The sequence below is a fragment of the Anastrepha ludens genome, chromosome 6 (assembly GCF_028408465.1).
Source record: "Anastrepha ludens isolate Willacy chromosome 6, idAnaLude1.1, whole genome shotgun sequence".
Taxonomy (NCBI): Eukaryota; Metazoa; Arthropoda; class Insecta; order Diptera; family Tephritidae; genus Anastrepha; species Anastrepha ludens.
In genome coordinates, this window is record NC_071502.1 from 108,093,693 (window position 1) to 108,112,766 (window position 19,074).

The 19,074-nt window shown below is 33.3% G+C and overlaps 1 protein-coding gene across 1 annotated transcript in view; it reads left to right on the plus strand.

Moving 5' to 3' along the window:
• Positions 1-18,573, plus strand: part of LOC128866847 (protein kinase C, brain isozyme-like) — a 91,490-nt gene extending 72,917 nt beyond the window's left edge. Inside the window, exon 3 of the mRNA XM_054107860.1 lies at positions 17,883-18,573. Within this exon, the coding sequence (XP_053963835.1) occupies positions 17,883-17,886 (4 nt within the window). The 3' untranslated portion in view covers positions 17,887-18,573. The remainder of the gene's footprint in view (positions 1-17,882) is intronic.
• Positions 18,574-19,074: the final 501 nt, after the last annotated feature.

Here is a 19,074-nt window from a genome sequence, read left to right on the forward strand (position 1 = left end):
TCTTTGCGACCACGTGAAGAGAAAGCTAGAATGCTTAGAAATTCTTCAGTCCACCGAGGAATGGGGTGGAGCCGCCAAACTTACAGACGAAGAAATTATCAGAATCGTAATCACGCCAACAGCCCAGGGTCGATTTAAGACCTCAAAGATGGAATTGGTGAGGCTATCGAGGATATAGGGCAGCCACTTTCCAATTCGGTTATGGAAAATTTCATGAAAAGGATATTTTCCTGTAAACGTGGTCCTGGTGGTCATTTGCCTGATGTTATTTTAGACTATTAACGGCATACCTTCCTCTTTATAATGAAATAAACATCCGATCATTCATATTAATTAAAAAATGGCATTTTTCTTTGAATATCAAAATAACACCTCTTATTGGAAAACCATAGGTTATATACTTACTCTGTATTATATGAAAAGATGATTTGCGAAGGCCTCAAAATAGTTCCGGGATATAAGGCGAACTAATCAGTCATTGGCGTTCTCGTTTCTTGAAATTCCGCTGGTAGCCTACACAGTACTAAGATGGTTTCCCTTGCTGAAGGGTGTACAAAAATAGGCAGGATTTTTGTGTCATCTGTACTCTAATGTGCATATCTAGGACTAAAAGTTGGGGAGATTAGAAGCTTGCTAAACAAAGAAAATTCATGTGGCATTTAAGTAAAAAATCCGGCATTCTTGCAATCCATTAAATCCCTTAAAATTACCTTATGGTTATTTATTTTCTAGTAATGTCTCATCAGCTATTCCTAGAAGTAGCTCCCATGAAGCTTTTGCTACTTCTAGAAGTATGTATATGAAGAGCAGTCAATATTAGAAAGGCATCCTTTCTGCAGTTGAGCAAATGCCACAAGCTCGTCTTTGAAGTTTACTTTCATATGTTAAATTCGGAGAGATGACCGTATCGTAACGCCTCACAAGCTTTCAGTTCTGTCCCCGTTTCTTACGAAAAAGTCATCTTCTGACGCATATTCTGTGGAGCTGTATTTATAGTTTTATAGAGCTGGTGCGGCCCTTTATTCCTCCCTGAAACCATTTGAAATAATAATAATATCGAGTTGGTAAAACAAACTGAGTTCCCTATCAAGCTTTATGCTCAGATACTTGTGATGTTCTGTGTGTATAAGCAATGGTCTTCTCGATTGAAACCCTGTCTCGATAGACTATTTCACTTCAAAGGTGTCTTAGTCGGAGCTGCAAACCGAAGGTCAGTTCAACTCAGTTCTACCCAAATTGTGTGAGAAAATATAAAAGATCCATTTGTTCCCTTTTACAACAGAGCGTATTTTTGGGTATAGCAAAGTGTGCTGAAAGCAAAAACTGAAGAAAAAGAGAAAATATATTAGTTGGAAAGGTTGGGTCCTAATGGAACTCATTCTTTGAGTTTCCCATACTCAAGTCATGTGATAACAGTTAATGGCAGGACCCCTAAAAAGTCTGGACGTATGTAGATTGTTACAGATAATTTGAGCAGCTTTCAACTATCGAAAAATAGAGAAGTGAAGGATTTACTGGAATATGAAGCTACTCAAAAGAAGAACAGGCTTAGCTAAACTACTACATACTAAACCACATTTTTGTGAAGCAATGATGAAGAAGAAGAAAAAGTCTATAGAGGCACACATTCTGTTATGTGTTGACCATGAGAAGACCCGCTTGGGCGATAAATCAAAGAACGTTGTTTGTCCTACTACAAGGAGGGAAAAGGAGAGGACGCAGGAAATGAAAGCATTGAAGTGGGGATTGAATTGAAGTGGCATGAGAAAAAGCCCGAACGATGACTAATTAAGGTTGTGCTAACCACTACGCACTGCTGATGAAATTCATCAGGAAGGTTATATCTAAACCTACTATATCCGCAAGTCTAATTTATTAACTTATTACCCTTGGTTGATGGTTAGTAATTATCCTTATCGATGACAAATCTCGCATTGGTAAGGCTAGAGCCCCCTTTGGATGGTGTCTTCTGCGGGGCGCAATAACAACATCAGCGTTAACACAAAAATGAAAATTTTAAAATCCAACGTAATATCGGTTCTACTTTATTCTAGCAGTACATGGAAAGTGACCAAGTCCGTCAGTACGAACCTTCAGGCTTTTATAAATCGCTGCCTGAGGAACATCTTCCCTTTTTTTTGCCCAAAACAATTTCAAACTCAGATGTACTGAAAAAGGCGCAAAGGGAGCCGATCCAAATGTTCATACAACGCCAAAAATGGAGATGGATTGCATCACACGATGCATGCGTTGCACGAAAGACATTGAAGTGGGACCCTCTCACGAAACTTGGAGACGAACGGTTGAAAGGGAAGCTGGAAACATCGAAAAGAGCTGGAACCAATTAAAGTACTTTGCCAAAAATCGCACAAGATAGCACACAGTCGTGGTTGATGCCCTATATCCAGCGAGTGATTAAGGACCTGAAGAATTAACCTTAGATTTGCATGGATGCCAAGGGGCCACCAACAAAATTCCAGAGCTGAATACTTTTCCGCAGACTTGAATAGGCTAAGTGACATCTAGTTGAATGGATTGGTAGAACTTGACAACAGTGTGAAAGGGTATTTTGAATAAGAGAGAAACCTATTATTTACTGGATATTGCAAAGGACTTTCGTAATAACCGAGTGACTTCTTCATACAGTCTCATATACACCGCATAGCCTCTCTCGGCGATTTCTTAAACAGTTGTGTTCTAATAACAATGAGAGCTTTACCTAGGTTCCTAGTAGAGAATGGCCTTTCCTGGTATTTAAAAAATTGTATTTTTCTATACTAAAATCCACCAACAGAACTAAATTTTTCTTATTTTGTCAGTGAACTGAGCTTTTCGGTCTCTCCACATTTTGTTGATTTCGTAATCAATAAATTTTGCTGTCGACTATTTTTCGAGGAATACCGCATTTGTTCGCACATACATACAAATATCAGTATATATGTGAAATCAAGTCTATGCTGTAATATTATCTCAGATGTTTTTGTGTGCACAATTGAATTTCGGTATTATCCCCTAACTGCTCTGTTAACAGGATGAAAATTTATCGATTCGAGTATTAGCTCATGTGCGTGACATGCACACATACCCACATGCACTTACACTGTTTATCATTGTGTGTGTGTGTGATATGCTACTTTCATTGTATGAATACATATATATCCATTAATACATACAAACATATGCATGTGCGTACATACTTAGTTAAGTACCCACTTAAGTGTATCTGCTTGTTCAACTGCCAATTACAATTGTGTGTTTGTTTTTATGCCATGCACACACATACATACATACATACATCGAATGTTCATATATATGAGCGTATTTGTACGCCATTTAAGTGCACTTGCCGATTTCCCATGTTCAATTACACAGAAAAGTATGCATTTTACGCGTTTGTGTTTTATTTAATTTTCAATTTTTTATACAAAAGCGCACTCAAGCAAACCTAAGTAAGCATTTATATTCATAAATTCATACTTTTGCGGGTGTGTGTGTTTAAAAAGCCTTCAGCTGTCACTTTGTATTTATATCAACGTATCCACTTTTACATTTTTACATAAATATTTCATTAATATTTTTGCAACGAAAACTTACACCTCAAAGCACACAGACTTATACCTCCACCAACACACGTACAAGCGCGCTGGCCTCATTTTAAGTAGCTAATTGAGCGGCAATGATGGCATTAAATGAATATCCGTACGAGTTGGTTAATTAACTGAATGAAATTTAATTTCTTGTGAAAAATTCAGGTACTCACATAAATTTAATCTGGATCAACTATCGTTGAATGCAAATGCAATTTTGAAAATTATCCAAATTTTCTTTTTGTCTTTTTTTTCTTATTTAATTACTGAAATGATGAATAAATGTACGAGGGGTGCCTTTTATATTTCGGATTTTCGCAACCCCGGTGTTGCAATCTGGCAACTGACAGCTGTATCGCAAAGTTTGACATTTTTTGGCTTTTCCGTACTCAGAACGTTTTGAAATACCACCTCTATTTGTGTTGTTTACAGTAACTTAAAAGATTCATCTCGGTCCAAAAATGGAACTAAATGGTGAACATTTTCGTGCGATTATTTTTGACAACTTTCGACGTGGATTAACTCAGCAACATTGCATGGATGAACTTAATTCATTTTTTGGCGATGAAGCTCCATCAAGGACCAGTGTTTATCGATGGTATGGTGAATTCAATCGTGGTCGTAGTTCACTCCAAGACGAATTTCGTGAAGGTCGTCCAAAATCAGTTGTTGTTCCGAAAACCATTGATGCTATGCGCGAACTGATATTGCAAGATCGTCATGTGACCTATCGTGAGATTGAGACAATTTTAGGCATTAGTGGAACCAGCACACATTCAATATTGCATAAACATTTGACTGTCAAAAAAATTTGTTCGCGTTGGATCTCACACAATTTGTCAATCGCTCAAAAAAAGGCTCGTGTCGATTGGTCGAAAGAAATGCTCAAAAAATACGATCGCGGGGCTTCGAAACACGTCTATGACATCGTGACAGGTGATGAATCATGGATTTACGCGTATGAGCCCGAAAGTAAACAGTAGTCGACTGTATGGGTGTTTCAAGATGAGCCAAATTCAACAAAAGTTGTTCGCGCACGAAGCACTTCCAAGCTAATGGTCGCCTGTTTTTTCGGAAAAACTGGACATGTCGCAACCGTACCACTAGAACAACGCAGAACAGTAAATTCTGAGTGGTACTTGTACACAACCATTTGTTTGCCAGTTGTCTTCCATGAAATTAGGAAAACCAATCGCCAAAGACGGATCACTCTTCACCAGGACAATGCGAGTTCTCACACATCGGCTCCAGCAACTGCATTTTTGAGCACTCAAAACATCGAATTAATGGGTCATCCGCCGTATAGTCCTGACTTGGCACCGAATGACTTCTTTTTATTCCCGTACGTAAAAAGCAAACTGAGAGGTCAATGTTTTTCGACACCTGAAGAAGCAGTTGCTGCATTCAGAATGCATGTTCTGGAGGTACCTCATTCAGAGTGGCAAAAGTGCTTCGACAATTGGTTCAAACGCATGTAAAAGTGAATAGATCTTCATGGAGAATATTTTGAAAAACAATAAAGTGATTTTCGATGATTAAAATTTGTTTTTGGTCTCTAATCCCGACATATCAAAGGCACCCCTCGTATGTTACGTAATGATGCATTTAAAAGTTAACATAAAAAATTAATTTAAAAACTTAACAGATTAAAAATAAAGTTTTTGGCATGCCTTATTGGCACAACCTTTTTATAATTTTGGTTACACAATTTTCAGCTTTTTAAAATAATTTTATGAGTAAAATGTAATTTTTTCAATTACAAAGGCATTAATATAAAGAAACTAAATAAACTGAAACGCAGAAAGCGCTAGAAATATTAATGAAAATTTCAATGAAAAAAATTTTAATTTAATTTAATTTAATATATGGAAAATAACAATAAATTATTATCTTACAATAAAAAAAGGAGCACTGGCTGCCAGGGCTTACGGCTCAAAAAAAAAATTTTACATAGTGAAAAATGTCCAGGCTCCTGGTAACTTGTTAGCTATTAAGAAAAAGACACGTTGTTTAACGTTGGGCGGTTCACGATTTATTGAATGGAATAACAAAAATAGCATAAGGTTACAGTATAATATTGGAAAGTGATAACGGATAAACATAGTGGAGAATTAGGGTTGTACTTAACATAGTACATAATCTTACATATACATTAGGATCGCACTTAACATATTATAGTACGAGTATATGATCTTACATACTCCGGCTCAGCCATAATTCACACCATTTTTGAAAAAAAGGTACAACTAAACAATGTCATTAAATTATATATCTATACTGCTCAATAACTTTTTACAACACTTTTCATGTTTGATTTTACTTAAACTTTTCGTAAAACCATCTGCTACATTATCTGTAGTGGAAACATATTTAATTTTTAATTCTTTTAGACTACATTGTTCCCTAATATAGTGAAACTTAATATCTATATGTTTGCTCCTTTTCTAAGTTGACTCGTTCTTCGCCAGAAATGCAGCTCCTTGATTGTCACAGTAGATGCCCGTTGGGAACCGAACGTACCGCTTGAATCCTAATTCTCTTAGTAAATTTCGTTGAAACATAACTTCTTTCGCCGCTTGACACATAGAAATGTATGCAGCTTCAGTTGAGATTAAAGCTATTACATGTTGTTTCTTAGATTCCCATTGTATCGGCCCATTTCCAAACATAAACACAAAAGCACTGCATGATTTTCTATCTGAAGCATCAGATGCCCAATCGGAATCTGAGTAACATACAAACTCATCAGAATTAGAATATCGCAAACTCATGTTAACAGTGTGTTTTAAATAACGTAAAATATGCTGCGCCACAAGAAAGTGCTCATGGTGAGCATGGCTGCAAAACTGCGACAGCTTCGAAACAGCAAACGAAATATCAGGCCTTGAAATAATTGACAAAGTTAAGGCACCCATTAACGACTGAAACTTTTTAGTATAGTCTCCGACACAGTTAAGATTCGGGCATTTCTGTAATACACACCCACTAGGAATCGGTGTGACTGCAGATTTACAATCTGACATACCCCATTCCTCGATTTCGATGTACAACTTTTGATGAATTTTAATTTCACCCCGACTTCCATCTCTTTCGATTTGTATTCCAAGGTAGTGCTGTATTGGACCTCTATCTACGGCTTGTACGATTTCATTCAATTTATTTAAAATGTTCTTAATTGATTCTCTCGAACTACTAGCAACTATTAAATCATCGACGTAGACGACTATTATATTGATACCTTTTAGACTTATTTTTTAAAAATCGCAGCAGTCTGACTTCGACCGATTAAATCCCATTTTCATTAATATATCATTTATTTTTTCTGACCAATCTCTGCCGGCCTGCGTTAAGCCATAAATCGACTTTTTCAAACGACAAACGCTTTGCAGATTTTCTTCTTATTTTTTAGAAAAAATTCAATTGTATATTATTTTATGTAACGCAACTGCAAGCAATTATAACACCATAATTAAAAAAAAGTCGCTAAAAGTGTAAATAAACTTTCTACCTATAAAAGTTTTTTTTTTCATAAAAATAAAAAAAAATATCTACCGTTCGGAGTCGGCTTCAAACTGTAGGTCCCTCCATTTGTGGAACAACATCAAGACGCACGCCACAAGTACGAGGAGGAGCTCAGCCAAACACCCAACAAGGGTGTGCGCGCCAATTATATTAGGTATATAAAACTTTTTTTCATAATAATGAAATTTATTTTTATATAGTTATTTTTTTAAATAAAAATTGTATGGTAGAGTATTTCCTTATAATTATTTTTTAAGAAGCTAGTAAAAATTGAACTAAAATTTATTTTTACAAAATTAACTTTTTCATAAAAAATTACATAGCATATTATTTTATGTAAAGAAATTTTAATTATGAATTTACAAAAAAATTTAGTAAAATTCATTTTCATAAAAGATTTTTTTTCAATAAAAACTGTATGGCAGCGTATTTTACTACAAAGTAACTGCAACAAATGATAACCAGTTTAATTTAAGATGTTATTAAAAATTTTCATAAAACTTATTCTTATAAAAGTGACTTTTTTAATAAAAACTTCAGTGTAATTTTTTCTACAATAAATAAAAATTTTTATTAATAAAAGCAATTTTTATTTCATACAAATTTCATGGCTTAGTATTTTATATAAAAATATTTTAATTAAGAATTTATAAATAATTTTAATATTTTTTTTTCTATTTCCAAGCCTAGTTTTTCATACTAAAGTAGCTGAGCAGAGGCTATTCCAACATGAAAGAGATCACGTAAAATCATCTAAAAATAACAGAATAAATTAAAGTCCCAACCGTTTAACAAAACATGTAAAAATCCGCTAAACTTTCATAAAAATTTCGAAAATGAAGATTTTTATATTTTCCAAAATTTTTTGACTCACACAATTTTGTCTTCCACTATGTTCTAATATCATATGGCACAATTGTGAAGTGACTGTTGCTAGCAATCGAGAAGAAATTAGGTTTACTGCTAACTGTCTTGCGCGTTTTCTCCATAAAACGCAGACGTATGACAATATGCCAAACACCAAAAATGCTTAAAGAAACGATTCTCAGTGACTCACTATTTTATTTATTTTTTTTTCAAAGACCAATGCATTTTTTTCACTTTGCGCTTAGCTTCTTTACAACACCAACAATTTTGCTTCACATAATTTTTTTCTGGCTTCAATACGTGTGGAAGGACATTTGCCTATTACTGTATAGAAAACGTGTGAGTATGCTCCTTTGGATCACGTTTCGCAATTGCCACTGACCAAATTATCCAGTGAAACGCTTGCCATTTTTGTTGCGGTTACCATTGTTATAACTGCCGCCACAAATATTTACGGACGCCAATGCTAAACGAGAGGAATGTAAATTTGTGCACACGTTTCAGCAAGCGGCAATGCTAACTAACACAGATGCACATAATTGTTATGTATTTTACACAGAATACAAACTTTGAAACTAAAATTGCTGGAGAGAGCTGAGCATAGAAATATTTTGGATTCAACTGAATGCTATACAAGTACATATAAATATTTAATATAGATATACTTATATACAACATATACATACAAACACCTCCATGTGTACATCTATTCTTCTGTGTTAGTCCATATGATTATTTGCCTTACCCCACATTTTGCCTATCACTTTCATAGTGCCTGTCCAGTAACTGGCGAGAATGCTAAGACATATTTTGCGACTTCACAGCCAGACGCCTTATCTAAAGACACTATTCTCCGGCATTCCTTGCATAGTAGACATACTTCTATGTTCTATCCATACAACAGAGCTAAGTGCCGACCAATCACTTGTTCACTCATTGTGCAGCTCATTATGCACTGCAATTATTTCTTCTACTTTTTTCCTTAACTTTCTTCAACTACTTCCCCCTGCAGCTTTTCTCCTGCCCCAGCATTGAATTATCATTAGCAAATGTGGTTTATGAGCTTGGAATGGGAAGGTGACAGTGCATAGAGAAAAAGAGTGCGAATGCTTGTTTTCTTTCACTCACTTCATGCTAATGGATCTGGCTGACAGTGCAAATACATCCAACACCCGCATTTCAATGATTTCAAGTACGTGCCAGTAACATTAAGTTGCACAAATGAAGCGCTTTTGTGTAGTTATTGGAGGCATTAATATAATTCAGGGCCAAATGGAAAACGTAACTGTGGCTACAAGGAATACTGAAGCGACTAAAAGTGGAGGGATATAAAATAAGCAGATAAGCAGGAATGTGGGAGAATCGAGCAAGTGGAGCAGAGTAAACATACTTATAATACAAATAGCCTGTTGGAAGGAGCGATAATAATGAAGCAAAGTGGCGCATATATTTGCCTGGAAATTTGCCGACAATGCCGCTACTGATTCTGGTGCCCTCTTGAGAATATCATGGAACTTCTTCTGGAAGGAAAAGCAAGTGATGAGAGCGTTCATTGTATGACTCTATGACAGTCGGTGCTGCGTAACCGGAACGACCCTAATTTATATCCGGCCAAGGATACTCCTCGTATATGCATGGGGAATGTTTATGCTGCTACAACAAGAACAGCATTCATTGTACAGACCAATAAGTAAAACCACTCTCAGCTGGTTGTCAAAAAAATGCCCACGGCTGAGATCATCTGCTCTTTAATATAACAGGGATGCATAAGAAATGAATACATTTCATGGAAAATCATATCTAAATGTCTAAAAAATACTACAACTTCTGGTAGTTCTCAATGAAAAGCATAGCTAAGAAGTATATTAAAAATATTTGTTAATGTAAATTTTTCAAGTAAAAGACATTATTTTGCATTTTTTTTTTTATTACTTTTAATGTTGTCATAAAAATTCTAATATGGCATAGCAACCGCGTCAATGCGCTCAAGAAAAAATACCAAGCACTCATACCATCGCACACTTGGCTGCATATCAAACTCACACCAAGGGTGCCTGCCAGGAATAGAAAACTAGGAAAAAGAAGAAAGTTTTTATTTGTATTCTTGAATAATGGCAAAGAGCGAGTCCATGCCAAGTATTTTGGAATTTTGTTAATAATTATTATTTTAGTAATAGAATTATATTTAAAAAATATTGACAAGAGTTAATAATTTGAAAATTTCTTATTTATTTTCAGTTTATTTCAACATTTCTATGAATTTTTGATTTTAGGATAAAATATACTTTAAAACTTTTTTGAGAAAAAAGTTAATATATGTATTTTTTTGTTCAAAATTTTTAATATCTTAGACTTTGCTGAGTAATCTTTCCCAGTTTCATAATTGGAAAACGTGCAGAAAATCTGTTCGAAATACCGCTCTAGCGAGGTGTTGAGTAAAGTTTCACAATAATTTTAAACAAAAAAAATTAAATAAAAAAATATGCACATTTGAAAAATACAGTGTTTTGAATACATATAAAATTTCTAAAAATTATAAATTAAAAAATGTTACAAATTTTGAAAAATGTATATTAATATTAAAAAAATATATAAAATTTAGAGTAGAGTAGGGTTTTCAATAAGTATAAAATGTTGAAACAATATATATTAAAATTTTGAATAAATATAAAAGTTTGAAGAACATATAACCTTTGAAAAATTCTAAGCTTTTGAAAAAGAATAAAATTAAAAAGAAATGTAAAGCTTTACAAAAATATAAAATATACAAAAATATACCATATAATTCGGTAAAAATATAAAATTTTTAAACAAAAAGAGTTTTAAATAAATAGAAATTTAAAAAAAATATTGAATTTAAAAATATATTGTATATAATATATAACTTTGAAAAATGTAAATCTTGAAAATATATAAAATTTGAAAAAAAAATTAAAAAATAAAAAATTTTGAAAGAATATAAACAGTTTTGAATAAATTCTACCGCTACTGAAGCAGCTGACGGTTGGTTTCGTCATCCATTGGATGGCGTCTGCCTTCAGTATTAAAATCAGTCGGCATGAAATGATGCGGTCAAAATGACCCCTACCTTTCAATTTTTTTACAAGTTCACCTGTTCAGCTGACGTGTTTCCCCCCCTCTACCCCGCAGCTGACTATTTTTTTTTATTCTACTAAATGTCAATAATACATGAAAAAAATTTTAACCGGTATAAAATGAGTTGTTAAAAATTTTTTTTCGACACGTTTCGCAGCCTCGTACGCACGTACCCATCGCTACTGGACCAGGTGACGGTTGGTTTCGTCATCCCATGGATGGCGTCTGCCTTCAGTATTAAAATCAGTCGGCATGAAATGATGAGATCAAAATGACCAGCGGCTCCCGAACTAGAAACAAATGGTAATCAGAAGGAGCTATGTCTGGGCGGGTGAGGTAGAATTTCCCATCCGGAATTTTCCAAATAATTTTTGACCGGTACTGCAACACGTGGCCGAGCATTGTCATGATGGAAAATCAATTTCTCGTGTCTGGTCGCCCATTCTGGCCGTTATTCGGCTATTGCTTGCTTCAAACGTATCAATTGTTGCCTGTATAGCTCTCCCGTGATAGTCTGACCCGATTTTAACAGGTCATAGTACAGCAAACCCTTCTGATCCCACCAAATACAGAGCATTACCTTAAAACCATGAATATTCGGCTTTGGTGCTGATTTGCCTGGTTGGCCTGGCTTCACATATGATCTTTCACGCTTTTGGTTGCCGTAATGAATCCACTTTTCATCGCCAGTGGCAATATGATGCAAAAACGATTTCTTTTGTTGGCGATTAAGCAGCATTTCAGACATGCATCGTCTCTCAACGTCTCACGGCTTCAATTCGTGTGGCACCCAATTTCCTTGCTTGTGTATCCGGCTGCTTTTAAACGTTTAGAGATGGCTTGTTGAGTGACTTCCAATGTTTTTCCAAGTTCTTCTTGAGTTTGACATGGATCTTGATCGAGTAATGCCTCCAATTCTTGTTTTCAAAGTTTTTTTATGGACCTGATCGCCTTTGCCTTCTGTGTCAAAATCACCACTTTTAAATCGTGCAAACCACCCTGACATATTCAGGATAAGCTTCTGAGAGTAAACGATGTGCTTCTGTTGCACTTTTCTTTAAATTGAAGAACAAAAGCAAACCTTCCCGCTAATGCTGTTTTGTTGGAACGTAATTTGACATTTTGACTGTAATGAAGAAAATTTGTGTGTTTTTGATTTTTTGGCGTGCTTTAACATAGAATAGCTGTCAATGTCAAAATATTAACTACATAAATAGATATGAGGTTAGTAACAAATACGAAATTAATTAGTTGTACACGCGATAAAATATTGAACATTGTGAATAATTATAAAATTTTAAATAAATCTAAAATTTTAAAATAAATTACATTTTTAAAACACATACAATTCTGAAACAATATGGAATTGAAAAAATATGAAATTTGAAAAAATCTAATGTTTTGAAAGAATATAAAGAGTTCTAAATAAATATAAAAGTTTGAAAAATCTAAAATTTTGAAGAAATATAAGATTGATGGTTTTGAGAAAATATAAAATTTACTAAAATATATAATTTTAAAAAAAAAAAAAAAAAAATTATGAAAATATATAAAATCTTTAAAAATAATAAAGAGTTTTGAAAAATATAAAATTAAAAAAAATATATAATTTTGAAAAAATAGTAAGAGTTTTGAGTTAATATAAAATCCTGAAAAAATACAAATTTTGAAAAGATCTAGCAATTTAAAAAAATATGGATTTGGATGGATGGATGGATTTTGAAAAACATATATTAATTTTGAAATAACATAAAAGTAAAAAAAAAATCATTTTTAAAAAGTCTGTATTCTAATAACTTTAAATTTTGTTTAGTTATTAGAAGAACCAAAGTTATTTCATGGTGATTTCTCTTTCAGTTGTATCCAATATAGCTTCACGTATAAGTTTTTCGAACATTGGAAAGGAGAGATTTCTTGCATGCATTTCACTTGGAGGGATCTTGTATGTACTCGTAAAAGCTAATTGAGAGTTTTGGAATGTTAGCCTACGAAGTTTCTATGATTTTCAATTTCAATCCTTCCTCTTTAGCTCGAAAATAGAGTTCAAATCGAAATATGAGATCTAATTTTTATTACATATCTGTTGTAATGCTTCTCAGTTACTACAAACTTTGAATAGTTATATCTATTAGGTGCGCAACTAAGTTCTTTTTCTTGTGTACAGAGCGGCTACTGCTGAGTGTTCGCATTTACTGGGGATGCAATTATAGTGACTCCTGTGCAGCCGAACTACGGCAACTTTCTTACAAACGTTTCTACAATCTTCTTTTCCACAAAATTATAAATGCATTTATTGCATTAATTTTTAAATTTTATATTAATTTTTCATAAAAGTGGAAGCAAATTCTAGATCAGTGTTTTATTTGGATTTATTTTGAACTAGTGACGAACTAGTCGCAAAAAACTGGTTCGCACTTTTGGAAATATTATTAAAGCCAAACCAAAAACTCCTCTAACGCCTTTTTAACAGATTTGTATTGTATCAAAGAATTGAGACTTGAAGCAATGCGTGCTGCCTTTTTGCATTGCAAATTTTGTAGCAATCTTTTAGGCGCATAATTTTTCATTGAATTCGTTTCGTTGTGATCGCAGCGTAAATCATTTTAAATATTAATAAGCTATGCGGATATGAAGAATGGAATGCAATGAACTGAAAAATAAATGAATAGAAAAGTAGAGATAAAATATATAAGAAACAAAAAACAAAGAACCCCAATAAAAGCACTTCTGCTTTGGGTCACATATAGCAATAGAGCATGAAGGTGAAGAAGATGTGTGAAAAGGAAAGATATTTTTACTAATAAATGAATTTTTCTATGTAAAATGCCTTTTCTATATTTTTGCTTTAGTATTTTCTTTTATTTTTATTATTATTTTTTTTTCTATGAAAAATGCCTTTACTATTTTTATAATTTTTTTTTTTCACCTTGCAGCCTTCAAAACATTAAAATGCTTTTATTTTTAGAATCCACATACTTACTGTGTAAATAATATACATATGTACATATATGTGTATATACTGGTTTTTGCAATAACATGAAAACTTACTCTGTCTGTACGTATATACTTATACATTTTTATTGCCTCGCCATAAATTTGTTCAATGCTGACTTTGCGTGCCAGCAAGTAAAAGCACATATTTTGCTTATCACAAAACTAACAATTAAAATAATTGCCAGCAGTCATATATTTTTTCGCTAGCATATGCCATAGTGGGTGTGTGTTTGCTTTGCAAAAAAAAATCGCAATTCATGTCATTAATTAACGGCGATTGCGCATAATTTATTAAAAACAAAACCGGAAGTGCTAGGTGAGGCAGACTGAGACCAGAGTGGAGTGGGTCGGGACGAATGAGGTAGCGTGTAATGAGTTAAGAGATATGCAAACATGCATTGAATTTAAAGCAAAAAAAGAAAACAATTAGTGCAAAATACGGCTGAAGGAGCGCCTGTAAGTAGGCTATTTTAAGTAAGTCACAGCACTAATCGTTAATGTAATGCGAAAAATTTTAAAGGTAGAGTATTTTGTTTTTTATTAAAAAAATTTCAAATGGCTGGAAATGAAAAGAGGTTTCAAAAAGAAAATATAAATGTTGAAAATTTTTATAAAAATTGTATCAAACATAATTTTATTGAAACTGAAGAGTGACTCTGTGTCAAGTGATGCAGGTGTTGAAGAAATTGTCGTGAAAGTTTGGAAAAATTAGTTTATTTGTAGGTATGAGTATAAAAAATTATATATATATAAAAGTAAGCTGAAAAAATTTTAAATTTTTCTTTGAATTTTTGGTAATTATTTGAAATTTTACGATTTATGCAATATTGAAAAATTTTGTGTAGTGCTTTTCAAAACGAAATATCTTCACTTCTTTTTATAAATTTGTTTACTTTTTGGGACATAAACATATTAAAAAAAAAACAAAAATTTAATTTTTTTGTTAAAAACTTTTTTTGTAATTTTTGAAAATCAGTATAAGGGTATCCTAAAATATTGAAAATACAAACACAAGAAAAAAAAGAGGAAAATCGGAAGGCAAAAATGAAAGTTTTGCTTAAATTTTCTACACCAAAAACAAAAAATTCCTTTGCAACAAAAAGTTTCTTAAAACGTATATTTTGCCGAAAAAATTAAATAAAAATGATAAAACTCGTAAGAAGAACTCTCATAAAAGATCACAGGTATGTATGTATGTATATATACACTTTCGAGCCTCCAATTATTTGTTGAAAAAATGAAATAAAAAAAGCAGGAAAGGAGTTTTTTCAAAAATGGCAAAAATAAAGGTTTTGTTTAAATTTTTAACAAAAAAAAGTTTTTCTTTTCAACAAAAAATTGTGTATATGGTATGTTTTTCTCAAAACAATTAAAAAAACATTTTTTGTAGCATTTTAAAAGAACCATCAAAAGGTTCACGCAAAGCCTTAGGCTAGCAGGTTCAAGCTTCCAATAATTTAGGGAGAGCTGAAGTTTGGAGAGTGTCACGTTCTAGTTTTTGTTTTAACCCTTTCGGTACGGAAAGCCGCTAACGGAAATACAAATTATTTTATATGTTTAATAGTTGCAATGGGTGAAATAAAAGTGTTTTGTGCCATCAAAATTGTATTCGGTTAAAAAACCGCCCCTTTATATGTCCCCTCAGTATTTTTATGGACGCATTTGTCCCGTTTAGTATTTTATGATCCAATATCGTTTTATATAAAAGTTTGTTTTATTATGAATTCAACATATATTTAGTTTCAGTAAAGTGAAAAGAAGAAAACAATGAGCAAGTAATACACTATAAAAAAATTGGTTTTTACTTATGGTAAGGAGCAAACAAGAATACTGGTGGGACACATAAGTCCCACCAGGATAAAAATGCCAGTAATTTTTTATATATAACACAAAAACTTTTACTTACTTACCTCAATATAATAATAGAGCACTAGCACAATAAATAAATATATTTTCAGTAAACTTTGAAGAAACCACGAAAAATCGCAAAAAACCTACCACTTGCAAAATTCGCGTCCACTTTTGCGTTTGTTTTTTGACTAATGAGCACGTGTTTACCATTTAACTTCAAATAACGGAAGGAAATACCGTTAAGAATGGCATTAACTACGAAATGGGATAAATAAAGTCCATTAAATTCGCTTAATTTCCAGGCTAGGTATCTTCAAACATGTGCCGGGACATATAAGTCCCGTTCGGACCGAAAGGGTTAAGTGTCCTTTTCTTTGGACTTTCATCATAGAGTTCATTCACAAACCCTATAAGAAAGAGTCATGCATCTCTCTGACTGCTTTTGTTTTTTGTTGACTGGTATTCTAAATTTTGAAAATTTAAAAAATATTATTGTACATTACAAAAAATATAAATTTTGAAATTATATAAAATTTGAGAAAATTGCGATACTCTAAAAATGAGCAGAGAACTTCATAGACTGTTCATTTCTTTTCTCTTGGTACTTAGAACTATGCTACCTACCATGAGATCTATTCGACTACGCTACTGGGTGGAAAACATTGAGCAGCGATTCTGCATATTGACCTTTGAATGCTCCGCAGGAGGGATCTGGATCACGAGTTTCACCAGGCAATCAGCTGTTTCGTTACTTTCAACTCCCTCATGCTTCTCAACAGATCACAAATGCTGCTTTTTTATAGCGGCCCCAAAAGTTGAAGAGAATTTTGCAGACGCCAACAAGCTCCGAAGTTCTTTATATTCATTTAGGGCCTTTATAGCAACTTAACTATATGACACTAATCGTATTTGTATTTCGAAAATCTCTGCTCAGAATATGACTGGATAAGTATACACTGGCAGGCTTTTGTGGAGCCTCGGTTCAATATAGCTGCAGCAATTCCTCCATATTCGTCCCTGTCAAGAACTATGAGCTGCTACCGATTTTTGTGAAATAATATCCGGGCATTTTATGAGAATAGTTTGAGAATCCTGTTGAGACTACCAAGTCAACAATTTTCGGGCTACGTGTATAAAACCAGCGCAGAGATCCCAAAAACCGCTTTTAAATTCAAATCGAGGGGTCGAAATACCTGTCTTGACATCAAGAGCAGCAGTTGAGTGAATACACAAAACCACTGTGATGACAAAACAGACCAAAGGGTGGAGTTTATCGAAAACAAGAACGAAACTTACTTACTTAGTGTTTGTATACCAGAACAATAATGATTGTATCCCCATTATAAATGACTTTCATGTCCAATTGTGCCTATGTAATATTCCTAAAATTTTTTCAAGAATCTGTTGAAAAAATGTGCAGCTTTGTTGGTAGTCATTGTATGTTCTGGTGTAATTTTTTATCCAAGACTAACCTAGGAATTCCTTTTGTCAGAACTGAAATTTGGTTTCTCTCTAAATGTATTTGAAACAAGGAAACTTTCTTCATCTTTTTTAATGCAACCCATGTAATAGGTTTATCTACACTCCTTTTCTAGCACACCAATTTTCAGTTAAATTTAATGCTGATTGAAGTCTTGTAAAAATTGTGCAACTAGGACAGTACGCAATATATAAACTTTCCAATAAAATTTAGAGAATCATAATCCGGAGAAGAATACATATTTTGTATCACATAATTCTACCTCTAAAACTGCAGGCATATAAAATTTCAAGTATATCTTATTTCTGCAAGAGCTTTTCTTTAATTTAACGCGCGGAAAGCAACGAATCATTCATACATTTTATCTGTACCCTGAGTCTATAATATTAAAAATACGTGCACATGTACATATATTTATATATATTTTCACACTTACATATCTGTTCCATTCACTAATATTTCATGTTTTCTGTTTCTCTTTTCAGGTAAGTCTGCAATTCAGTTCAACCGTAAAGTAACAATTTTAAAATTGAATCAAAATGCATTTTTATAACTGCGTGGTAAGCTCGATGGCATATGTAGTGGGGCTTGTACTTATTCATGGAGGTACTTAATTACATAGCAAATACATAACATAAATTTTCAATTATATTTTTAAATATACAGGTATTTTCTTAGTGTATGTACTTGAATATAGGATGGAGAAGAGGGCAATGAAAATTATATTTAAATTTTAATACAAGTTTTTGCGTTTTTAGATATTTATGTTTTATAATTCAAGTTAAAGAAACTTGAAAACTATTAGTTATTTTCTAGAAATCCAAAATTTGTGCATGCGCCGGAATATCACCTCAGCTACCTTTCGACTTTTCAGCTTCCCGCTCCGCCTCCTTGAAATCCTCGCCTTTTGGTAAATTCATTTTTTGTCATATCAACTTCTTTTTTCGGTTCGGGCCTGGACCGTGTTGTCCATTTTGGCTCTTCTATTTATCTGAAACACAAAAACCAAAAAAATATTAAACAGTATGACTGTAGTTATGTTCCGTACTATACTAAAAAAATTAACCAACTGACGCCGTTTTAAATTTTACACTCTGAAAATCTGGTTTTTTCTTCAGTTGTTTAATCAAAAAAATACGAAATAATTTAAATAATTATATGATTCTACAACGGGCGATAGCCAACATATTAAAATTTCAGACAATTCTGTTGAACAGTTGTTTTTTTTTTGTTTTTTTTTTGACAACACCAGGCCGAGAAACGTAGTTTTGAGATAGTTGAGTTTACAGTTTTGGCCATTTAAATGCGCCCAATGGTGCTGCAATACTGTATATTCTTAAAAGCCTGTACTTTCACCTTCAGAGCTTGGGTTAAGCCGCATGAGAATGTACGCCGTCAAAGGTACTCCTCAAGGCGGAGTACTTCCACCCCTTCTCTGGAATCTCGCTGTAAACAGTTTGCTTCGAAATCTCGAAAAAGCAGGCTGCAAGGTTGTAGTCTATGCAGATGATATTGCTCTCTGCGTGTCAGGCAAACACCTGAATACTCTTACTGAGCTCATGCAACGCTCAATCAATATTCTGTCAAAATGGTGCACCGAATGCGGACTAAATGCGAATCCAGCAAAGACAGATCTTGTTCTCTTCAATAGGAAACAACAATCTCCTCCACTGCAAA